A 26,760-nucleotide genomic window follows, 5' to 3' on the forward strand; every position below is an offset into this window, starting at 1 on the left:
AGTTGTGGATGTGTGAACTTCCGGGTGATCCTCTGTCGTGGCGATTGCGGCCCCGCCTGTACACTGCCTCTTTCGGCAACGTTCACACCTCAATAATCCAGACATCTCCGCCTCTTCTCGAGCGATCGGATGTAAACACTCATTGTGCCATAAACTCACGCACGTCCAGCAGAACCACCCGTAACTTGTCCTGCCGGGGCATGATGGCACACCGCACACCGTCATCCCATGCATCCGGTACTCGTAACAATAATCACACTCATAATCTGAGTAGTGCAAGCAACTCTCTGCTGGCTCTGGGAAGCCCGCATCGGCCCAGGACTCATATGCTTCCTGGAAGTCGTTCATGTTGATAACGACGTGCGGCCTCTGTAACGCGATCGCGGCAGACTGTCCGGTCGACGGATCAGGACGCCGATGACAGGGCGCGAGCAGGTAGGGAGGACCGCTTCCCCTCACCCCCGAGTTGGTGTCCCGTGCTCGCACGCCTCCTGTCCCGTGGAAGCCCGGTGATGCGTGCGCGGCTGTGCGCGGCTGTCTCTCTGTGACGTCACTCTGCGCAGCGCAGGTGTCCCGCGGTCGCGGCGCGTCGTTCCCGCGGTTCCGAAACGTAACCGATCGCGGTGAGACGCCGTGCAACCGATCCCGGCCGTATCCCGCGGTGTTGGCGTTATCGCGTCGCGGCGAAACTGATCTCCTTGTCTCCCGTTACTATATCGCCACGCCGTCTCCCGTCGCTATCTCGCGGCGCCGTCTCCCGTGTCCTGGCGCGCCGGCTTCCGCTGTCGCCCTGGCGTGAGACCGTCGCGTCGGGGTAATGAAAATAAATTTAAAATGATTTAAAAATACAAATGTTCCTTATTGAATAGTCCGGGAATGATAAAATTTAACGAAAAACTGACTGCCACTTTCCGGCCTTAAACTCACTTGTGCTGAATTAATTTTGATATTCTTTATAAACTTTGAAAACGTTCAAAAGTTCGTTTTTCGAAAGCCACACTAGTTGGGCGCCAAATGACGCTATCCCCGCTGCCTGTTTATGTTTTATAATTAAATATGAATGCTTGAAAAGATCTCGGGGTTTTTTAATGGGGGTTCGGCCTCGTGGCTGCAGGCAGGAGTGCGTCTCGGAGTTTGAAAATTACGTTCAGAAATTACCTGGGCTGTATAGGCCACCCAGGACGCCTTGTAAATGACTAATAAACAGATTACCGAAACACTGCACTTTATTCAACGTTGATACACTGATTGGTCCTGTTACTGGCCGCGTCCGTTGTCGAACCGCTGTGACACACGTATACACGTGGGCGAACAAATACGCGCGACCAGGGTAGATTGCAAAGTGAAATCAACGGGTTGAAGCGGTGGCTACGTGTCCCTGAGTAAGATTCAGCATACAGTCACGGAATTATAGTTGCAACAAATTATGTAGAAAAGTAAACATATAGCGGAAACCCTGTGATTAGGGCGGTTTGCAGTCTAGCCTGCGACAAAAACTAAAGTCTCGAAAAGTTATGCAATCACGTCAGTGAGCGACGTACGCGTAAAGTCTCAATGCGTGGCAAGATAGTCACTTAAAACACACGTTACCAATTACACTAAAACACGAAGAAAGTTACAATATGAAAGTTATTCAGTCTTTCACAAGATTCTCGACGATAACAATTAATTGGCTACTGAAGCCGAAAACTGCGTGCCAATATTACGCTGTCCTTCAACTGGACATGGCCTTACGTATTAAGTTAAAGATCCCTGTAGGGAATAATTATTAAGTTAAGAATCGCACGAAGTATCGTGCGATTGAAGTGGGGTCGGCGCCGAGCTGATTGAAAGGTTTGTAGAAACTTACACTATTGCTGAAATGTTGAAGAGAAACTAAAAGTGCTGGCCCGACGTTCGCGGAGCGTCCGACCCCTGAGAGCCCCCGACGAAGACTGAGCGCGAGACCACCCGGCGGCCTCGCGCCTAAACGCGTGGAACGCGGGAAAACCGACCCGACCAGTTTTGGACTTAGAAACAAATTATACAACATATGCTTATAAGACAATTAGACATAATTACCCTTATATGAACCCTTCTTTTAAATTGTTATTAATTTGGTTGTTATAATTAACAAAATAATCAAGTGTTTAGTTAGGCGCAATGCCACACCCGGACGGGCGCTGTCGTCGTCGCGGCGTTCATTGCGGTGCACTTTCTTACACTTTGTGAAGATCACGCTCGGGCGTGTTCGCTGCACTTAGGAGCCAGTGTTGTTGTGGCATAACGACCTTTGCGGACCAGAGGGAGTACCGGAGGTTGGCGTCAAATGCCCCCCCTCAACGAGGCCGTTATGCTCAACAACTCTGCTCCTCACACGCATGGAAGAGGTACACTGATTGGCGCACTAAGCAGTAACCTGCTGTGTCCGGCGGCATCGTGGTGTGCGCGTGGGCCGCTCCTGTTGCCATGGGGCGGCCAAGGTGGGAGGCGGCGTCGTGGTGCCTTTGTGGGCCGCACCTGTCGCCATGAGGGCAGCCAAGGTGGGCAGCGGCGGCGGCGTCGTGGAGCATCCAGCAGCATGCGGCGCGCCCAAAGTGGCACGCGTGGCTGGCGGCAGTGGCGCACCCTCAGTGGCGGGCGGCAGTGGCGCACCCTCAGTGGCGGGCGGCAGTGGCACACCCTCAGTGGCGGGCGGTAGTGGCACACCCTCAGTGGCGGGCGGCAGTGGCGCACCCTCAATGGCGGGCGCGGCGGCGGAAGGGACACGCCCCCTGTGACGTGAGCGGCGGGCAGAAGTGACACGCCCCCTGTGACGTGAGCGGCGGGCAGAAGAGACACGCCCCCTGTGACGTGCGCGGCGGGCGGTAGTGGCACACCCTCTGTGATGTGCGCGGCGGGCGGTAGTGACACGCCCCCTGTGACATGCGCGGCGGGCGGTAGTGACACGCCCCCTGTGACGTGCGCGGCGGGTGGAATTGACACGCCCCTGGTGACGTGCGCGGCTGGCGTGAGTGGCACGCCCTTGGTGACGTGCGCGGCTGGAGTGAGCGGCACGCCCTTGTTGACGTGCGTGAGGTGGCGTCGGGCCGACTGTGAATGACTTGGCAGGTGGCTGATCCCCCGGAGAGTGCCGCAAAATCATCGTTTTGCGCCACCGCCCTGTGCCAGCCGCTTTCTCAGCGACCGTTGGCGGCGCCATTGGAGTGGTTCCTCCGGGTCATCCTCTGTCGTTGTCGCCTCAGTGGTCGTAGTCGCCTCAGTGTTCGTCTTGTCCTCTGGTGGATGTGTCACCACGGCCGGTTTGCACCGCGTCAATTCCCCGGGAGCCTTCACGGCAGTTGGGGGCGGCGGCGTCGGGGGCGGCGTGTTGATCATAGCATGGTGCATAACTGCCTCGGCGGCCTGTTGGCCGGCTGGGAAATGCGGCGATGTTGCCAGGTTGAGACGCAGCGCTGCACCAGTAGCGTTCTCGGCAGGCGGTGGCGGCGGCGTCGGGGGCGGCGTGATGGTCATAGCATGGTTTTCGACTGCTTCGGCGGCCTGTTGGCCGGCTGGGAAGTGCGGCGATGTTGCCAGGTTGAGACGCAGCGCCGCACCAGTAGCGTTCTCGGCAGGCAGTGGCGGCGGCGTCGGGGGCGGCGTTATGGTCATAGCATGGTGCGTAACTGCCCCTGCGGCCTGTTGGCCGGCTGGGAAGTGCAGCGATGTTGCCAGGTTGAGACGCAGCGCCACACCAGTAGCGTTCTCGGCAGGCGGTGGCGGCGGCGTCGGGGGCGGCGTTATGGTCATAGCATGGTGCGTAACTGCCTCTGCGGCCTGTTGACCGGCTTGGAAGTGCGGCGATGTTGCCAAGTTGGGATGCAGCGCCGCACTAGTAGTGTTCTCGGCAGGCGGTGGCGGCGGCTCGGGGGCGGCGTGATGGTCATGGTATGTTGTGTAACTGCCTCTGCGGCCTGTTGGCCGGCTTGGAAGTGCGGCGATGGTTCCAAGTTGGGACGCAGCGCCGCACCAGTAGCGTTCTCGGCAGGCGGTGGCGGCGGCGTCGGAGGCGGCGGCATCGGGAATATTCTCGTCTCAGGCAGAGACATTGTGAGAAGCGTGTCGGCGTCCTCAGAGGGTGACCACTCGTCTTTCGTGGTCGTCTGGCCCCCAGGAGTTGTGGATGTGTGAACTACCGGGTGATCCTCTGTCGTGGCGATTGCGGCCCCGCCTGTACACTGCCTCTTTCGGCAACGTTCACACCTCAATAATCCAGACATCTCCGCCTCTTCTCGAGCGATCGGATGTAAACTCTCATTGTGCCATAAACTCACGCACGTCCAGCAGAACCACCCGTAACTTGTCCCGCCGGGGCATGATGGCACACCGCACACCGTCATCCCATGCATCCGGTACTCGTAACAATAATCACACTCATAATCTGAGTAGTGCAAGCAACTCTCTGCTGGCTCTGGGAAGCCCGCATCGGCCCAGGACTCATATGCTTCCTGGAAGTCGTTCATGTTGATAACGACGTGCGGCCTCTGTAACACGATCGCGGCAGACTGTCCGGTCGACGGATCAGGACGCCGATGACAGGGCGCGAGCAGGTAGGGAGGACCGCCTCCCCTCACCCCCGAGTCGGTGTCCCGTGCTCGCACGCCTCCTGTCCCGCGGAAGCCCGGTGATGCGTGCGCGGCTGTGCGCGGCTGTCTCTCTGTGACGTCACTCTGCGCAGCGCAGGTGTCCCGCGGTCGCGGCGCGTCGTTCCCGCGGTTCCGAGACGTAACCGATCGCGGTGAGACGCCGTGCAACCGATCCCGGCCGTATCCCGCGGTGTTGGCGTTATCGCGTCGCGGCGAAACCGATCTCCTTGTCTCCCGTTACTATCTCGCCGCGCCATCTCCCGTCGCTATCTCGCGGCGCCGTCTCCCGTGTCCTGGCGCGCCGGCTTCCGCTGTCGCCCTGGCGTGAGACCGTCGCGTCGGGGTAATGAAAATAAATTTAAAATGATTTAAAAATACAAATGTTCCTTATTGAATAGTCCCGGAATGATAAAATGTAACGAAAAACTGACTGCCACTTGCCGGCCTTAAACTCACTTGTGCTGAATTAATTTTGATATTCTTTATAAACTTTGAAAACGTTCAAAAGTTCGTTTTTCGAAAGCCACACTAGTTGGGCGCCAAATGACGCTATCCCCGCTGCCTGTTTATGTTTTATAATTAAATATGAATGCTTGAAAAGATCTCGGGGTTTTTTAACGGGGGTTCGGCCTCGTGGCTGCAGGCAGGAGTGCATCTCGGAGTTTGAAAATTACGTTCAGAAATTACCTGGGCTGTTTAGGCCACCCAGGACGCCTTGTAAATGACTAATAAACAGATTACCGAAACACTGCACTTTATTCAACGTTGATACACTGATTGGTCCTGTTACTGGCCGCGTCCGTTGTCGAACCGCTGTGACACACGTATACACGTGGGCGAACAAATACGCGCGACCAGGGTAGATTGCAAAGTGAAATCAACGGGTTGAAGCGGTGGCTACGTGTCCCTGAGTAAGATTCAGCATACAGTCACGGAATTATAGTTGCAACAAATTATGTAGAAAAGTAAACGTATAGCGGAAACCCTGTGATTAGGGCGGTTTGCAGTCTAGCCTGCGACAAAAACTAAAGTCTCGAAAAGTTATGCAATCACGTCAGTGAGCGACGTACGCGTAAAGTCTCAATGCGTGGCAAGATAGTCACTTAAAACACACGTTACCAATTACACTAAAACACGAAGAAAGTTACAATATGAAAGTTATTCAGTCTTTCACAAGATTCTCGACGATAACAATTAATTGGCTACTGAAGCCGAAAACTGCGTGCCAATATTACGCTGTCCTTCAACTGGACATGGCCTTACGTATTAAGTTAAAGATCCCTGTAGGGAATAATTATTAAGTTAAGAATCGCACGAAGTATCGTGCGATTGAAGTGGGGTCGGCGCCGAGCTGATTGAAAGGTTTGTAGAAACTTACACTATTGCTGAAATGTTGAAGAGAAACTAAAAGTGCTGGCCCGACGTTCGCGGAGCGTCCGACCCATGAGAGCCCCCGACGAAGACTGAGCGCGAGACCACCCGGCGGCCTCGCGCCTAAACGCGTGGAACGCGGGAAAACCGACCCGACCAGTTTTGGACTTAGAAACAAATTATACAACATATGCTTATAAGACAATTAGACATAATTACCCTTATATGAACCCTTCTTTTAAATTGTTATTAATTTGGTTGTTATAATTAACAAAATAATCAAGTGTTTAGTTAGGCGCATTGCCACACCCGGCCGGGCGCTGTCGTCGTCGCGGCGTTCGTTGCGGTGCACTTTCTTACACTTTGTGAAGATCACGCTCGGGCGTGTTCGCCGCACTTCGGAGCCAGTGTTGTTGTGGCATAACGACCTTTGCGGACCAGAGGGAGCACCGGCGGTTGGCGTCACTATATTTATGTATAATTATCATAGGGAAATGAGTTACCGACACTACCTATTACCATCTGAGATAACTATTTGGAGTTGCAACGTCACAAAGAAATGGCAAAGTCTCTCCGAATCATTTACAGTTAGATGTATGGATATAATCTTAGAATTTACCGGAAAAAAAAAACACTTTTTTTCCGGCATGGCCGGGAGTAGAACCCACGATCGCTGAATCCGAAAACTGATGTCATAGAAGTCGTACGCCTTAGACCTTTCGGCTAACGAACATAATTAATTTGGTGGGACATTTTACAGTGATGAGCCACTCACTCTTAGTCGAAAGAGTTACAGACGAACAGACAAACAAACATACAGGTGAAGCTAATATAAAGCATGTAAAAAAAACATACGTACATTAGTGAGCATACTATATCAATGTTTACGTTTCAAATGTTTCTTCAGATTAGTCGATGATGATTTATAACTCAGTTTTTGTTTACATAAATTACAATTAGCAAACTCATTATTTTCCGTAAAAAAATTCCACACAAATGAAGTCTTTTTCCTGCACTTATCCATTCCTTATTTCACTATAAAGATACTAACTACAAAGCATGACAGCCCGCAACAATGTACATGGTAGTAATTAATAAACGGCCAGGACGAACTGCAGTGAATGTTGAACCGATTGATACTGGCTGTATCAGGCGGGCATGAGAGTAACAGAGTTAGAGAATTACCGGGCGTGATAAATAATATATCAGAGACACCAATACCTTTTTACGCTAGTGATGACGGCACGGAGGATGTGTACCCTGTAACGAGAATGCTGATACCTTGTCGCTTCCTGGGACCGCTACAGCACTGATACAAAAGTATCATATACTTGTAACTAGGTACATTACTGTATCAGTATCAGGTTGGAACAGATACCGAAAATTGCTGTAACAACCCACCTCTAACCTGAAGTAGTTCAGGGTCCCGTGTAACCGCGCCCTATCTTAGCCAAAGAGGTAGGCAGATATATCATAAGTATTGCCGAATTTTTGGCTACTATGCAAAATTTAAAGCGGTGGGCAAAGTGTTTCATTTTGACTTCTAACATAGCAAAGATTATACACTCTAACTTTATTTTCATATGAAATACATTGTATTGTTATATTAAATTTATTACAAATATTTTTATTAGTAGCACTCATGCATTCGGGTGATAATTTTTACTCTTTTTGTTCGTCTAGCATCCAAATTGGTTTTCAGACTGTAAAGTCCATAGATTTATTATACCTCTATGGTAAAGTCTATACTAGGATGGATTTTTCAGAACCAATCGTTGGCATCACTGTATATTTATTTGGTTAGTCAATCAGCTGTCTTCGTAGTCTGTTATGTTATGATTGTCTGATGTTTTTCTTTAAATGTTAATGTCTTGTTTTACGCTAAATATTTGATGACCAATTGTAAACATTTTAAGTAGTCGTAAGGGTAATGAAAGGTATGTAAGAGTTCTAGGGAGTATATTTTCCGAGAATGCCCTCGATGAAATTAATATTCAGGTACTCTTTTTTTCCCTTCACAACGTAGGACCATTTCAGAAGAAAAAAAATTAATGTATTATTCTTTTAAAGGGTCAATTTCTTTGAACGAATTATATTGGCGTTTACCTTCCAAAAACAACACCAATGCCGGGTTCCCAAATAAAAAGAATGGTGAACTTTTCAAATTCGGTTCATTCTTACTCTGAACTAAAATTTTCTATTTTTTCTTAATTAAAAAAAATAAATAGTTGTAAAAGTTCCGTATCACATAGCCAAGTATATCCCTTGATCCTATTGGTATGATTCTGTACATTTTGATCCTGTGGTATATATTGTTTTAATTTAATATTATGTTGAAAGATCCTGCGCTTAAAAACTTCTAATATAACAATTAATAGTGATCATAAGTTGAACACAAAATATATTCATTTTAAGATATTAATTTACTGTTATATCACAAGTTTTTGTTTTGTGCAGGATCTTATGATGAGTAATACTCTGGCAGAGCGGATTATGGAACGGAAAGAAAAAAAATTGTAAAACATGGTTTTCACACAGTATACATTTCAATAAATTTACCTAGATAGATATTCCTTAATTCCTAATAGTTTGTGAAAAATAATAGTTTATAGCTTACCTACTAGGCCTATACCATTATCGGACCTCACGGGTTTGTGGAACGAAAAGTAGGCCTAAATAAAAATGGAAAATATGCTTTTCAAGTACTAGAGACGTCCCGAAATTTACCCAGAAATCATGGTTTGTTAATTCCTACTGGTTTTTGAGAAATAGTTTAAAACTTACATTACAATACCTGTGTTTTTGCACTGCCGCCGCCATTATTTGTTTACCTGCAATCGTATATCTCTTTGTTTAGCACAATTATAGCCAACTATGAAGAATTAAAAAATATATTAATTCTTTCATTTTAAAGTTTATCTCTGGATCCTGAAGGTTTGATCCTGATGGCCTAATCCTGTGGTACATGATGCTCTTGCTGTTTTAGTTCAGTACGTTGAAAGATCCTGTTGGCTTGATCCTGTGATACGTGATGCTTGCTATTTTAATGCAGTACGTTGGAAGATTCTGTACAAAAAAATATTGTTATTTAATGAATTATGATCATAAATTAAATGAAAAGGAATTTTTTCAACCTACAATCATAATTCTTAATTATTTCACAATTTATTTCATGTGCAGATTCTTTGGATATACTGAACTAAAACAGTAAGCCACATGTACCAGAGGATCGAGCCAACAGGATAATACCATCAGGATCAAGCCTTCAGGATCCAGGGATAAACTTCAATATATGAAATGAAAGAGTTAGCATATATTTTTAACTCTCCATAGTTGTCTGCAATTGTGCTAAACAAAGATATTCACTATAGCAGATAAACAATGACTGGTGGCAGCAATGTGAAAACACAGGTATTGTAATGTAATCTAAAGCTGTTATTTTTTACCGTACCAGTAGGAATTAAGTAACCATGTTTTCATTGTAAATTTAGGGATGTCACTAGTACTTGAACATATTTTCAGTTTTTATTTACTTTTCGTTCCCCGAAGCCGCAACATCCGATGCTGGTATAGTAATATAAGCTATAAAATATTATTTTTCACAAACTAGTAGCAATTAAATCATCCCTTGAGGCTAAATTTAGGGACATGTGTAGTGTGTGAAAACCATGCTTTACGATTTTTTCTTTCCATTCTAAAACGTCGCGATACATGATAAATACCATTAAAACAGCAAGCATCATGTACCACTGGATCAGTATTCACAGGATCATGCCAACAGGAACAAGGGAAAAACTTGTTTACTTGATACAGAACAATTACCCCTGAGGATTTTTATAGTCATTTTGCAAAACTGCTTGGTGATATTTTTTAAAGTATTTTACTGTTAATTAACCATTTTAATGATGAGATAAGTTTAGGTTAGCCATTCCAAAGTAACGGATGTGACAGACATATTTACTATTACTAAAACTAGAGAATAATCATGTTATTGAATTTAAAATTTGAGGACCACTTACATTTTAGTACTTTATGCCTCTCTTGTAACTTTTAAAACAAAAAAGGAAATACTGATATAAGAAATGTCTTATTACGGCTGGTAATGGACGTGACTCATACGGCTTAGAGTCATGAGACGTACACAAACTACTTCTAATTCATCTGATTGGGTACTTGTGATTGTAACAATATTTTTTATTTGTTCTGGTAAAAGAACAAACAATCATTACATATAATTAAAATTAACACATCTACAATTGAAAAGGGAATATGAATTTTTATTTGGGTAACGGATGTGACACCCTGAAGTAACGGATGTGACCAGTATGAGTACTGATTGTTGATAATGTAACATGTTGTGATATTTCATAGTAATTAAGAAGAATTATGCAATAAACAGACTAAAAATGTACAAAACAAATAAAAACATGTATCCATGCAAAAAAAACCCTTAATAGATATTAAATAAATAATCATAACTTAGTATGTTTTATTTATGTTAAATTTCACTAAACTACAACTAAAACACTGGTTGTTTGAAGACATAAAATACACAATCCCCACTTGCTGTTATGTTAGGTGCGGGTAAAATGTTTTTGACGTGACAACGTCTAATAAATCGATGAACGCTGGCTGCATGCACGAAAAATTGTCCCACTACGGATGTCCCACTACGGATGTGTTTACGCATTCGTGGCATCTCTCTGGTATGTTTCGGACGGTACAGAGAACTCGGCCGGCACGTGGCGGCGTACTGCTCAGGTTTCACCCCGCCATGCTGCAGGGATAGGCGGGTCGCGCCGTTTGGATCACGCCTGCGCATGTTGCCACACACGGCTTGGGGCAGACGACAACATAGCGGGGTTCGAGGTTATTTTTGTGCACCGCTCCACGGGAGTATATTCGCAAGGAAATGGCGTTCTTACAAGTACGCAGGGTTGGGAAAAAAACAGTTTTTTTTAAAAAAATCAAAACACATGTTTTTTATTGTTTTAAACTGTTTTTTTTTGTTTTAAACAGTTTGCCATGTTTTAAAGAGTTTTTTTAAGTTCAAACTTTTTTTTTTTGTTCTTAATATTAATTTTAATCAAAACCACCACAATATGTTTTGCACATATGGTTTCAGCAGAAGTCCCATCAGGTGTAAGGTATATTGCTACACATTTTTGAATATGGAATTCCCTGGCATTTCCCGGTTTTCCCTGACTGTAGCCATTCCAGATATTATTAAGTACAAGGCAAAAAGTTCACCTTTCAAGGAGTACTTTCAGTCCTGACTTTATGTAAGCTTTTGGACATACACCATTGCCAAGCACAAATATGTCTGTAGAAGAAAACTACAAAAAACACAAATGACAAAAAAACAAATAAAGCAAAAAATTGCTGTTGTCAGGATTTAACGCCACACAATACTCCACAACAGGAATATTATCAGCGAAACAAAGAAAAATGGACTAACAGAAAGAAAAAAAACCCACAAATGATGACAGCACAAAAATACTGAAATCAAAACATTCAGCACAACCGTTGAAACGAGACAAAAACACAGCAAAACGAAAAGACGAAACAAATACAATAGTTTTTCAAAAAAGAACGGAAAAAAAAAAACCCACAAATGATGACAGCACAAAAATATTGAACCCAAAAAAATTCAGCACAACAGTCAAAATGAGACAAAAACACGACAAAACGAAAAGACAAAACAAACATGACAGTTTTCTAAAACAGAAACAAGCGACGTTTCGGGAACTGCAATCTGCTCCCGTCCTCAGGCAGGGACGCACATGGTACGAAAACACAGGTGTGACCAAATTCCTGTCGAGTATTGTGTGGTGTTTATATCCTGACAACAGCAATTTTTTGCTTTATTTGTGTTTTTGTCATTTGTGTTTTTTGTAGTTTTCTTCTACAGATATACTTGTGCCTAACAATGGCGTATGTCCAAAAGCTTACATCAAGTCATGCACTCCCATTGCACAAATCTTTCAAAGGTAATACTTATTCAGTCCTAACACTAAAAGAGATTAAACCTCTAGTATGGTGGATGGCTTTGGAGAAAAGTACTCATCATGCAACTCTGCACCTGGCACATCAGTTACACAGTGCAGTAGCTTCGTCAGCTGGTATTGAACGTCTTTTCTCCATATTCGGGTTTGTGCATAGTTCTGTAAGGAACCGGCTAGAACAGAGAAGGCTGCCAAACATGTAACTGTTTTCCGTGCACTTAACTAACAAAAACAAATTTTAATTAGGTTAGATGAACTTAGTGGAACTGGCACCCTAAAAGGTATGACTGGTTTGACCCCAAGCAGTGCTGGTATTTTATGTTTAAGTGAGGAAAGTGTTTCACTTCAAAACTTCTCATCCTAGTCTGGATATTTATCACAATTGCTGACTTACAATTAGACAGTGATGCTTGCGATGAAAATGTCAATAAGCAGTTTTCGTTTTCGTAAGAAATAAAACTTTTTTTAAAATACATATAAAAAACATGTTTAGAACAGAATGTTTTAAAAATTGTGTTTTAAACTTGTTTTATTCAGAGTGTATTGTTTTAAACAATAATGAACATATTGTTTTAAACGTGCCAACCCTGCAAGTACGTATTATTTTAATTACTAGTGTAAATCAGTATACTATTTAAACAGTGTTGTATGAGTATTGTTTTAGCTGTGTAACTAAATATGTATTTATTGCTGGTATGATACTTTTCACGCTTTAGTTTGACATTGGTAATTATTTGTCATGAGTTATTATTTGATCAACTAAATCACACACTGTATTATAGTTATTGATCCCACGAGCGTGTAAATATTTCGAGTCCAACAGAGAATATGCTAGTTAAAAGAAATTCAAACAAATATCGTGTGTGGAATATTATTAATTTATAACATCTGAAACAATTATTTTCAAAATGGCCTTGTGGCCATGCGGTTAGCATGGCTGACTTCCAATCCAAAGGTTGTCTGTTCGAATATCGGCAGCTGCAATTTTTTTTTTTTGTACTTGTAAAAATAAATACGGCGCATGCAACATTTCAAAAGTAATAAATATATTTAAATTAATTAATGCAAATAAAAGTAAATTTATTAATTAAATTGTACATTTCATTTCACTCCTCCTTTGTATCCATACAAAATAGTGATAATTCAATAAAAATGATTCAATTTTATTCATAAAAGTATGCAGAGATAGATTTTATCATACAAAAGATAGAAAAATTAAAAAAAAATTTCTTCCTCAAAGAATATAATATTTTTAATGCCTAAATGGTTTGGTTGCAAAAACCTAAATTACGGCTCAGTCTCAGGCCGAATATGATATTTCCTTTTCTTCGGGATCAATAATTTCATCAATGTTTTGTTATGACGTCACGTTAAACTATCGTCCGTAAACTGACTTTAAAGACAACCAATTTTTTTTTATTTGTTCAAAAGTAATGTATTTTTCATCTTGAGTATTCATGGATGTATTTTGTTTGGTCATCACCATATGGTTTCATAAACATTACTAAAACTTGCCAGTCAGAAACCCCACTTTGTGTTACTTACTGCTACATGTTTTTCACATGTTTTTTCACTTTCACTCTTTAGTTCAGTCAAACACCAGGTTTGATATCATTCACTTTAAAACCACAATATTGGATGCTTCTTGATGATGAACTGTATTGTTGTTGGATGTTCTCAGAATTATCACTGACGTCATCTGTGCTGCTGTAAACATCTTTGTACATATCGCAATTGATTATTCCTGCAATTTCCAGGATTTTTAATGTGTGAAAGCTGCTTGTGTAAACTCCTTTTGAGTGACTTGTGCATATCCTTCTATAATTTCCCATTTCTTGCACTTAATTCTAGCACTTGGATTTAGGGTATTTGGTAACAACTGCCTTAAATCATACAAACAGTCCCTGCAGTAAATGAGCATGTTGTTTTCATTTCCAGTGTTACAACATACAGAACACAACACATTTTTAATGTTTGATGAAAATTCACCTACTTGTGAAGCAAGTGCTTCAACCATAAATGAAAAATTCAGATGTTGTATGCATATGCAAACTGTAATTTATTTGTCATATATTTGGCATTTTTAAGTGAAAAATACGTGTGGTACATCATGTATAGAGTTGTATATTATAAAATAATTTTGCAAGAACCACAGATGAATGTTTGCAATGAAATTATAACTTAATTATGTTTTCTTCTGTGGTTGAAATGTAGTTTGTCATTATCAGCTGCTTTTGTCACAGGAAAAAAGTTTTAAGAATATTGTTTTACTTCATAATGAACAGTCAATTTCCTAAATGTTTGAGCAAAAGTATACTTAATTCCTCACTTAGTTTTAGATCAATGTTATGACATCTAACAGTTGTAGCCAAACGTAATTCAAAGGGGGAAACATAAAAAAAACAAGTCTTCTTGACCCATACTTTATTCCTAGATGCTAGTTTGAAGGATGTGTTTGGGCCTGCAGGATGGAAAAATATAACGAAATATTCACTTTGGTCAGGCGCAATGTCTTCCTTATTTCAGTTATATTTGCTAAACACTAGTTAAACATCTGCAGAGGATTGGTTATTGGTTCTGCATTCACACGCTGCAGGCTAGCTTTGGAAACTATTCTTTTTATTGTACCACCTATCCCATCACAAGCATTCTTACCATGAGAAGTACAGTGTACTTTTGCAATTGCATGCTCATGTTATTCATTGTAGTTGTTACAGCTTATTTCCATGTGCTCAGTGTACCTATTTTTGTTTTCATGGGTGGGGTGGTTTTTAGTAATCTTATTTAGACAGTGATTTTCATTATGCTTTATTGAAATTAAATATTGAAGCCACTCCCGCTGCCTGTCTAAGTTTTTTAAGTAATTATTAGTCTGCAAAGTGATCTCAGGGGCAATAACGGGGGTTCGGCCTCGTGGCTGCAGGCAGGAGCGCGTCGCGGTTCGAAATCTACCCGGGCTGTTCAGGCCACCCAGGACGCCTTATAAATAAATGGTAAACTGATTGACACGACACTGCACTTCATTAAGAACCGTTACACACACTGGTCCAAGTACTGGCCGCGTCTGTTGTCTGACCGTCGCGGCACGTGAGTCTCTATGCGTAGACGATGCACGCGACCAGGATAGGTGGCAAAATTGTATGTGCGGACTTATACTGTGGCCGTTATCGGCGTGAGGATGTGGCGGATAGTCGCGGAGCTACTATGCGGCAACAGCTTATGCAGGCATTGACGTTAACATGGAAAACAGCACATACGAATGAATGTTCTAAAGTTATTTGCACTCTAACCTGTTACAAAACCTTAAAGTCCCGAAAAGTACGTAGGCCCGGTTAGATGAAATCATAAAAGTCACAATCACTAATTACAGCTTGAAACAGTTATTACGTGGTTAGATTGCACGTTAGATGTTACACATTTAAATAAGATGAAAATTAAATACGTAGATTAACGAGTTAGAACTCGACACACGAGGCTGGCTAGGAGCCTTTGACGATAATGATTAATTGGCTTCGAAGCCTGAAAACGGCGTAGGATTCATTTACGCTGTCCTTAAACTCTGGACATGGAAAATGACGTAAAGAGTTGAAAATCTCCCTGTTGGGATTAAATGATTAAGTAACGAGTCGCACGAAATGACGTGCGACTGAGTGGGGTCGGCGCAGAGCTATAAAAAGGATTTGAAGAACTTACACTATTGCTGAGACATGGATGTGGCGCGAAATCTGAAGGCTCTGCATTCACGGAGCTACCGACCCCTGTGAGCTCCCGACGGTAACTGGCGCGAGAGCGCCGTGCGACCTCGCGCCGAGACACGTGAAGCACGGGAAAACAGCTCCGACCAGTTTTGGACTTAAATAACATATTTAACAATATATGATTATTAAACAATTGGACATAATTTCCCTTGAATTAATTATCTTTTAATTGTTATTAATTTGGTTGTTTTTGATTTAAAAGAATAATTACTGATTTAGTTTAGCGCATTGCCACATCCGGCCGGGTGCTGTGGTCGACTTTGTGTTCGTCGCGGTGCACTTTCACCCACTCGTCGGACATCACACTCGGGCGTGTTCAATGCACTTAAGAGTAAGTGTTGTTGGGATGTAACGACCTGTGTGAACCAGAGGGAGCACCGGCGGTTGGCGTCAATATAGACAGTAAAATTTTGTCAAGTGTGCAGAATTTCATCAAGAAGCTCCAAAATTCTGCTTTAATTTTGATAAGGGGAAAATGGAGGGGGGGAGGGAGGGGTGTCAAAATCTATTGTAGATATACATTCCTTATATTTTGTATGTCTGTTGTGCAAAATTTAATCCAGCCTGGAAAATAACTGTAGATAAGAATTAAAAAAAAATTGTATGTATATACCTATATATTTTTTTATATACACATACTCATACACAATAAATCACTTTGAGTATGTTTAAAAGATTTATTTTTATCTTTATCCATAACAATCAATTGCCGCATGTATGAATGATCATCACTTGAGAACTGCTTGACAGATATGGTTATTTTTTTTGTGTTTGTAATTGTCCAGATAAGGTTTGTTATGGAAGAAAATTTTTGGAAAATCTACCAGAAAATTCTGAAAAATTAGTTTAGATTGAGTGTTTGGGGTCCTATTGCATAATAAAGTACAAGCTAATAGTATTAGTAATGTAACTAGTAGGTTGTATAATTTGGTAGCATAATAATTCTACAAGTTAGAACCTACAATTCTAATATTACAAGGAAAATTACTAATGTTATTAGTACACTTGTAATTTGTAAATTGTATAATTATGTTGCATAATAAATATAAAAGTCAAAACATGCAAGTTTAATATTACAAGAAGATTTGCTAATATTATAAGCAAATAATATTAGTTAGCGTTTCACAATAACACTGATAAATTGTAATATTAGAATAAACTTGTATTTTTTTCTACTGGGTAGAGGGAGGCTGTATTTTAAAAGTATTAGTAACACTTTCCTCAATAATTGGCCAAAATGTTATTAAATGTGCTGTATTCCACAGACGATGATGAGGAAAAATGAACCATGTTCAACCTAAAAGAAAAAAAAGTGTATAGACCAAGAATAAATTTTGACTTTCAACATGAAGCAGATTTCTATGAACAATGTCGCATGTCTCGTGCAAAGGCAGAGGAAGTACTACAGGCTATAGGCAATGCAATTCAGCTGCAGAACCGAGATGGTGCTTTAACACCCAAGCAGCAGTTTTGTGTAACTTTACACTGGCTAGCTACTGGTAGTCAATATCATTCAACAGGATCCAGTCATGGCATATGCAAGACAACATTTGGGCGGACCATTCATAGAGTTATTGGTGCGATTAACCGAATACTTTTCCAGCAAATTGTTTAGTGGCCTCAACATATTGGCAATGAAGTTGACAGTTTTTTCAGGGTCGCTCATTTTCCAAGTGTCGTGGGTATTATCGATGGCTCACTGATACCCATTGATGCATTTGAAATCAACGAAGAAGCATTTGTAGATAGGAAAGGGAAACATTCAATAAATTGTATGTTTGTCTGTGGAGCAAATGGTAAATTTTTCTATGTGAGTGCCAACTGGCCAGGTAGTGTTCATGATGCAAGAGTACTTCGAATGAGCACCTTGTATCGCAGAATGGAAGAGGGAAACATATTCCCAAATGGTATTCTTCTAGGAGACTCAGGATATCCTCTTAAAAGATGGCTCATGACACCTTTACATAATGATCCCAACAATGACGGTGAACAGAGATACAACAGAAGGCTGAAAGCAACACGACAAATTGTGGAACGAGCACTAGGAATTGTTAAGGAGAAATCTCCATGTTTGAACCATCTGCGGGTTGAACCGCGATTCGCAGCCAACATTGTGAAATGCTGTGCTACATTGTGTAACGTAGCACGAAGAGATGAGCAATTTGTGTTTCAGGAAAATTTCATCTGGAATGAAATTAATGTAAATAATGATGACTACTATGACAACAATGAGGAAATTGCAGTAGATGCTAGAGCACGACAACAAGAAATCATTCAATCGATGATGTGAACCAGAGTTTGCTTGATACCTTTAGTGTATAAAGAAGTAAATAATAGGTGAACACAGTGAACTATAATTTGTTATTTCACAATTTTTATATAATTGACAGTAACCTGAAACCTTGTCATTATGCAATTGCTTTACAGTGTAGATTCATTCCAGTGGTAAAATATGATTTATTTAACATGTCCATTACTTAAATAAAGTTGCAAACCACACGGTTCATGAGTTCAATAATTCTCATATCACTGCAGAAACACTACACTATTATCTCCATTATAATTTGCAAGATTGTCAGTCACAGAAGAATCGTCAATAACTATAAACGTTTGCCCCTGAGAAATAGTGCGTAAATGTTCAGTATATTTTGACTTAAGGCAATCCATGTTCTACTTCATAGTGCAGTATTTTTAAGTCTTTCGGATAGTTATCCCTTTCTATATTTGCCATCTGCAGCGATTTGATGAATTTCCTTTTCAAACACTTCAACTGTCAGCTCTAACTTCCGTTTCAACATATCTGTGTTCTTGGTTTCTGTCTCTTGAGATACTGACCTTCAGCAGGACTTTAAAGTTTGTGTTTTTAAGGAGGACTGCTTCTCTTTACCTGTAAAAAAAGTAATAAAATGAGTGCTACACGTAAATAAATTATTTTTATTGGTCAATACACTTTTATAGAATAACATTTTTTAACGTTATTTTTTAAAAAACATTCATTTTTAAATCAATACTAATAACAAAAAAAATAAGGTAAACCTATTAACACTGTGGTTAGTTACCTTGATATTTTTCGTGAGAAGGTGTAACAATCTCAGCTAACAAGTTGTCCTCAATAACAGTACATTCCGAAACTATAACTTCTCCAACTTGCGGTATTTCCTGTCCTACTTGCTCACAGAAATATATTTCCTCGCCGGCTGTGTTCATACTCTCGGGTATGCCAATACCTTCAAGTGTTGGAGAAGAATCCTTTCCCAAAATGTCGTAAACCATGTCATTGATTTCAGTTACTTTAGAAAGTGGACCACCTCCAGTTCCTGTTGTCCTGGCGTGGTCGTGCTTCTCCTAAACATAAAAATTGTCAATTATGTAACTTGTAGTAAAGTTTATAATATTTCAGAATTAAGAACTTTAGTAATGTTCTTTCAAGGTTAGGCAATGCTAGGTTACAATACATGATGTAATACCACAGTTATACATATTTCTTTCAAGAAACATATAACTTACATCCTTTGTTTGGGCAAAGAGGTACGGTACCTAACTGCATAATTATTGAAAATAAATTATTAAACTACTTACCACTGACAGTTTCCTGACATTCGGCCACCAGACATCACGAATATAAAAGTCAACTGTTTTCTATCTGGAATTACTCCAATCGACTTTGCATACGCCCCCATTTCTTGCCATGCCTTAACCTTTGATTCTTTTCTAAGCATTGACAATTGACCAAAAAGAGTTTGTTTATTTGTCTTCATTTTTTATAATACACACAATTTTAATTTTCTTTGCTCCTCACGTTTTCCTGCCTTTTGAGGTGCCATTGTTACATTAACCAACCACACAATAAACACCAACTTCCTACCTCTTTGTCAATGATAAATAAGTTAACTTCACATAACCTCAAAAGTTGACCACTTTACAAAAGTGGATCAGCTGACTTGTAGGTTTGCTATTTTTATAATATTACAAGTACTAATATTATTAGTGCATCTACCAACATTATGCAACTCAAATTATTACCACGTGCAATTTGTCTGCTTGTATTTTGTACTATTTTTCTATAATATTATTAGTAAGATTATGCGACACAGAATATTAGCACTTTTAGTTTGTCCTCTTGTAGTTTGTACTTTTTTACTAATATTATTAGTTCATTTATGCGATAGGGCCCACTGCTGTCACAGGCTTTCATAACAACAACAAATTCCACATTAAATATTTCAGTGTTTTATCAGTGGTTATCATATCTTTGATGCATTCAAAACTGTCACATGTTTCCATAACATAACCTTAAAATTCATCAGTTTCCACATTGAATGTATGTGTTTTTTCAGCGGTTATCATATCTTTAGTGCATTCAAACCCGTAACATGTTTTCATAGCATAGCATAGCATAACCCTTAAAATTATAAAAGTGGAACATTCAAATGATTTCAGTTCGTAGTTAATTTATATAAATGCTATAAATGTGGCATCAAAATATTGGTCGGCATACACACAATACAAGCCAAATACATGATCGTAAAGTAAATGAGACTGGCGAAGTGCGTAGAAACAGTTTGGAAGAAAATAAAATAAGAATTTCTTAAGTTGGATCCATTATGATTCCAGAAAAATTGATACAGTCAAGTTTGACTCGCTCAGTTGGAGCCTATACACAAATAATTTGGAGACAAATCAGACTGTCAAGCATCATATTATGTATGACACAAACGTTTGGCGTTCAGATATGATCCAACAGTCAATTATGCCACTGATGTATCGGTCGACTTCGGAACAATGACCACTGTTTGTCAACATTGCAATGCTTTGAGATTTCCACATGAACCACCAGGATTATTTTGTGCAAAAGGAAAGGTCAAATTATACCAGTTAAAACCACCACCAGGGCCATTGGCATCATTATTTTCTGGCCAAGAACATCTATTGAAGAATTTCTTGCATAATATATAAAAGTACAAATATTCCTTTCAAATGACATCGTTTGGTGCAAATATTATTGTAAAATGTGTTTTCAACCCAACTTTTAAGGTAAATAATTTTATGACTGTATCACACATCACATACACAAACCAATCACAAAATGTTTTACAGAGCCTCATAAATCAAGAATTTTTCTATTTTACAGATTTTAATGCTTTATCATCAAGCGTTGCAATGAACACATTAAAAACACCAACAAATGATTATCAAAAAATTGAATTCTAAATAATTTCATCATTTCATTAAATTGATTATTTAACTGAAATTTAAAAAAAATCGGGGGCAAATGACATCTCGCCTGAGGAGAGTGGGGGAGGGGTGAATGTTAAGGAAACTGAATAGTTCGGAAATACTCCAAATCGAAAACAAATCAATTTTTAAAATATTTAAAATTTTTTGGTTTTGACCCCCTACTATATATTTGTATATTTATGTACACCAATCTCCATGAAAATTAGTATACATAAATATTATTGATCACAGAGAATATTTTCACGATATCCATTTTGTTATCACTCTTCACTAGATGGTGCTGCAGCGCATCAAATTCTAAACCATTCAACGGATCTCCATGGGTAAACAGAAGAAAGTAGGTCATAGACATAAATAATTATCTACATATATGTTTTCTTTCATAGGTCATAGACATACAAACAGCAATTGTGTGTCATTTCTCTATATCCACCACACTGTCATATAGTGCTATCCATTTTGCTTTAACTCACAAACAATATATCACCCTTTGTTCATCCCGGGCAATGCAGAGTACTGCAGCTAGTTATAAATAGTAAAAAAATAATTTATGCCTAATGCCTAAGTAGTGTAAAATAAAGAAACAAATGAACTGAGCTAGCATCAGTATTAAAGGTTAAGGCTATTATAACAATTGGTTAAAGAAATGACAAGTTATAATATATATTTTTAAAATTTAATGTTTAAATTGTAATAAGTTGTAAAAAGAAATATAGAATACTGTCTATTGACGAGATTCACACCCGGGCTTGAAATACGATATCACGCACTTCACCACTGAGCTAAATTGACATTGTATTAAACTGCAAAGAACTGTGAGTTATTGATGGTGTCATCCCAGGATTACAACGTAATTTTAATGTTGCAATATCTTTTGTGACTATTAAAGTTTATGAAATGTATTAGAGGATAGTTTTTCTATCACAAAGATTTATTTGGCACACCAATGAGCTTCATGTGTCTCCCGTTGTTCAAAAAAGTGAAGGCATACAAGTTAATGCTGTCATGTGGGTATAGCAGAAATGAGTGTGCACATTAGACTTCAACCTGTTAAATTTCTGCTATATGGTGCGCGTGCAGATTGTTGCATTTACATTGCTTGCTAAAATTTCACCCTCTATGTGGCTAAAGTTATAACTTAAATAATTTCATAAGTTATGAATGTTCTTGCTAACTATTCAAAGTATAGCATAGCTGTAACAATCTGAAAGGGCAATAGTATTTTCACATGTCTAATGTAAGTTGAAGTGATTTTATTGACAACATTCTAATAAAAAATAAAAATGAATAGGTTCAGAAAAATGAAATCGTCAACTGATACAGTTTTCTTATTGGTTACAAGGTTATGCAAATTGTTTTGAAGGTAACCATGGGAGCGTGAAAGCAGTCAGCGATGGCCAACGCAGGGGGCGGAGAGGGCTTGCTGCGGGAATGGGCCCCTCTCACTAACTTCTTGCAGCAGGTGCCTTTGAGGGCCCAACGAGGCCTGTTTACGTATGAGCTGAACCTAACCTGCGTGGATTGCCTACCGGAGTTCCTGGTGGTCGGAACCAACCTGGGACTCGTTTACTGGTACAACCGCACCACCTGTGACTTGCAGAGGCTACGATGCGAGGTACACACGATGCTCCACGTAATATCCAATGCACTTGACTCAGGTGTTTTAGTGGCATGCATCTAGAATACCGCTCAAAACTATGGGTACTTAACGCAGGACATAGGTATATAGGAGGCATTTATGTCAATGAACGTAGGTCCGGGTGTGATTGTGTTTGGACAAGTAATGTGAAACGCCATATGGATGATTGTGTGCACGGAACAAAACATTCCTTCATGCGTAGAGCTGTAGCTCTGTATGTGTTATGTGCTTTTCACTAGTGCATGCACCATGGTACTGTATCAGTCTGCATCACGGGCATGCAGGATAGATCTGTGCAGAGCAGCAACAGGTCGGGTGAGCTGTGTGCTTTCATCATCACAGACTAGATTACATAATTCTGATTAGTTGTGTAACCTTGCTGTAATGGCATTCCATATAACTGGGATCCAGTGTCTGCAGGTCACAAAAGTTACGAAAGTCACTGAAGAAATGGTCATGAAAGTTATGAAAATGTTCCTAAGTAAACAGAAATTTTGCTGAAAGTCAATAAACTTTCAATTTCATCAGAACATTGCTAACTTGCATTTCATTTTTTCATGCTTCACCTTAGTTTATAGCCACATGTTCAATATTTATGTGCCTATGTAGTTGGAAACAGTGCACATTAATCATGTGGAAATTATCTGTGATAAGGTTATAGCTTTCGAACATAAAAATAGGCATGTTTCAGTGAATGGTATATCTATATTATATTATATTTCATTTTGCTTATTATAATTAAAAAATTACAGTGTGATTTACATGAATTATAATAAAATTATTTTACTAAAAGGTCAATAAAAAAGTCTTCAAATTGATTCACCAGGAAACTGTAGACACCCTGACCTATGTTAAATTACATATCTGCCTACGCCACAGTCTTGCACATGTACCCCACAGTTTTAACCTGTATTTTAGATACATGCTGTATTTTTTTGTAATAGTTCTGTTGTGCATTAAGTGATGATTCCTAACTTTTTCTGTTAGAACTCTTTTACAAACCTTGAAACAATTAGAGAAAGATAGGCATTGCTAGCTAGATTTTATATGTTAAGCCTCTGTTTGAAAATTGAAGTTCTCATGCTGCTTGTGGGAGTTACATTATTGAATGAATGAATTAATTTATTACCACTCCTAGGAGAGGGGTAATAGGAAAGAGGGTTAGAACTAGAGCGACACATGTATCGTGTTGTGCAAGAGACCTATTTTATTCAAGACACCCAGTGGATAAAAATAGACACAGTAACTGTTCATGTGTTCCAACAATATCTTCATAGGTATCACTGGGAAGAGTTATACTCCATTCATCTGTGAACATATATATATATATATATAAACAACACCAACAGCATAAATTCAGGTGATACAATACAACGTTAATATTTAACAAATGAAGGGGAATTTTGCCAGCCTTGCATTTATCATCTAAACTTTAATCACAATACAGTTTATTATGTATGTAACATTAATGCAAACCCTATTGGCAGAAAATCTCACAGTAATTCTCCTTTCCAAACATCTAAATTGTATGAATTCACAAATGCAATGGTCATATAAACTAAGGAATCTCGCAAACCAAAAATTACATTACTTGACAAAAGGCAAACTTTAAACATTATCATAGAACCTTCATGACTCAAGGTAAAGACTACCCAATGTTTTTGCAAGAGCCTCAATGTTTACCAAAGGTACTATGGTCCCACAGGTAGGTATTTGACCCAACTGTCTTGGTCAAATATCAATTAAAGGAAATTCATCACCGGCTTCTTGCTTTGACGGCCCCCGTCGCTGTTTTTCTCGCCCTCTGACGTCAGCCGACAGCGCCCCTCACAGGGAATGATCCGCCAACGAAGCCGCAGGCGACTGGAAGTCCTCCAATTCCAGGCGCTATTTTGTCCTTGGGTGACAGCTGGCGTAAAGCTGAGCGAGTTGGTCCAATAGTCAGCCTCAATGTGCACTAAAGATCTGCTCCCGGCCTTGTTACAGGAACCAAAGCTCGGTGAACACAAAAGTGAATATTGAAAACAAGTCTCTGTCGGGGACACACAGATACGTCCAGGGTTTTTTCCAAATTGTTAATATTCCCGCTGCCTTTTGCCGCCCCTCGACCTGCCAGCTCTACACGCAAGCCTCAGCAAGACAGCTGACTCAAAAAGGGGGGAAGTCCAGAACTACTTCTTTCCCCCTACTATTAATTACCGCGATCTTCACTGTGAAGAGTCTGGCCAGATCAGACTCTCGATATTTCAGCCCTGTTGGCAGTGATGCTTTCAAAATTAGCTGTGTTGGTCCTATGTATCACTTAGGTCCGATTCACACTCACCCAGAGTGGCGATCTTCTTCTTCGTGAGTTCCCAGTGGGCATTCGGGCAGCGTGGCAGTCTTGATCGGCTGGGCAGGCGGGGCGGTGGCAGGGTGACGTTCTTCCGATGGTCAGATGACTTCTGCCTTTGGCTGCTTCACCTTCCCCTATTTATACTCGCCAGAAAGGGGACTCCCAGGTGCTGGAAACGACCAGAACATCCCAGCACGAAGTAGCGAGCGCTAGAGGAGAGGGGACCCACCCCTCTCGGGCTGGGCTTGTTTCCCCCTCCAACCTCTCCTCATCGACCAATCATTAACCGCATCAAGATCGGCGTGGCGATTTCCCCTCTCGCGCCGCGGAGGGGCGAGTTTCCGATGTAGGGGCGAAACATTTCTCCTCTTCCCTCCTCAGGGGAAGGCAGTCGCGAAGCGTAGTTTCCCCTCCGTCCAGGAGGGAGGGGCAGACTACCCCTCTTATGAGGTAATCAGTTCCCAATCAGGTTAGACAGACGAGGGGAGGAAACTTCTTCTCCGCCGCAACTTCGGCGCTGTTGCCAAGAGTATGCTTTCTCCAATTCTCCCCCTCAATTCGTCGATAGGGGAACCCTCCCCGACTCTCACAACGATCTCCCTCTTTTCTCTAAACAAGTCCACATTCAGGCTATCCATAATCATAGAAACATACAAAAATATACATATAAAGTGCTAAATTGAGAATAAAAATTAACACTAAAGACAAAGTACAATTGGGGTAGATCCCATCCACAAAAAATTTGTACAAAAAGTGAAATTACTTGAAAGCTGCAAATCAGTGTATTCTGAAGTTTTTATTGGTATTGTGACCTGAGTAATGGTAATATGCATAGAGTATTTGTACTTTAAAGTGTAGGCAGGTATAAATTTTTATTAATTAAGAACCTACAATATTATTGTGCAGGTATTAGTAAAATAAAGACTAAAAAGGTGAAAATTTCTTTTTTGCAAATTTTATGTTTGAAACTGCTACTGCATTGCTAAATTTCACTTATAGTTTTGTTTAAGTTGCTACTTTACAAATATAGAGTTTGCTGTTAATGGGTTCGTAAAGACGTTAGTTTGTAAAAAAAAATTTTGTAGTGCGTAATTTTTTGACGTGTTAGGAATCGTCCCTTAATCACGTGAGGCTCGAAAAGGGGGGGGGGGGGGGGGGGGGTTCGGGAAAAATCACAAAATATCACAAGGGGGGAGGGGGGGTGTAGAGAGATATCACGTGTATTTATTTTTTCGCGCGATTTCTACTAAACCGAAAAGGGACGCGTGACCTTGACTCGCCGTAGCCAGGCAACAATATCCCCGCCCGCCGCAACATGAACCACCCGGCTCGGCTTGCCAGTTGCCAGTAAGACTGTGATTTTGGCACTGAATACATGCGTATATCACATTTAAGCCTTTCCTTTATTATTTTTATGCCAGTGAGAATAAACCTGCAACCTTAATGTGTGTCTGGACATTTTTATCACTGTGCTTAATTTACCAGAATTACATTAGATTATACCTATATTTAAAGATAATATTCTGAAATTTTAAAAAATATTTGTACTAAAAATACACGTGATTTATTGGGGGGGGGGGGGGGTAGTCTTTAACCTCACCACAAATCACTAGGGGGGAGAGGGGGTTAAAAATTTGCTAAAAAAAACATCACGTGATTAATGGACGACCCCTTACAGTAGGGGCATATTCAGCAGGATATTTTCCATCTTTATTTCAGTATTCGTGATTTCTCGAACCAAACCTTGCAAATGTTGGGACGGTCCCTTACATTAGGTCTTGGCTGATACATTCCCCAGTTTTTGCTG

The 26,760-nt window shown here is 40.7% G+C and overlaps 1 protein-coding gene across 2 annotated transcripts in view; it reads left to right on the forward strand.

Annotated features, from left to right (window-relative positions):
* Positions 1–7,770: 7,770 nt before the first annotated feature.
* Positions 7,771–26,760, forward strand: part of LOC134527402 (tectonin beta-propeller repeat-containing protein 2) — a 203,458-nt gene continuing 184,468 nt past the window's right edge. Inside the window, exons 1-2 of one of the 2 annotated variants that reach the window (XM_063360066.1) lie at positions 7,771–7,915; positions 22,343–22,594. In XM_063360066.1, the coding sequence (XP_063216136.1) occupies positions 22,373–22,594 (222 nt within the window). In that variant the 5' untranslated portion in view covers positions 7,771–7,915; positions 22,343–22,372. The remainder of the gene's footprint in view (positions 7,916–22,342; positions 22,595–26,760) is intronic. The other variant, XM_063360067.1, reaches the window with a different exon arrangement.

This window comes from Bacillus rossius, chromosome 1 (genome assembly GCF_032445375.1).
Source record: "Bacillus rossius redtenbacheri isolate Brsri chromosome 1, Brsri_v3, whole genome shotgun sequence".
Classification (NCBI taxonomy): Eukaryota; Metazoa; Arthropoda; class Insecta; order Phasmatodea; family Bacillidae; genus Bacillus; species Bacillus rossius.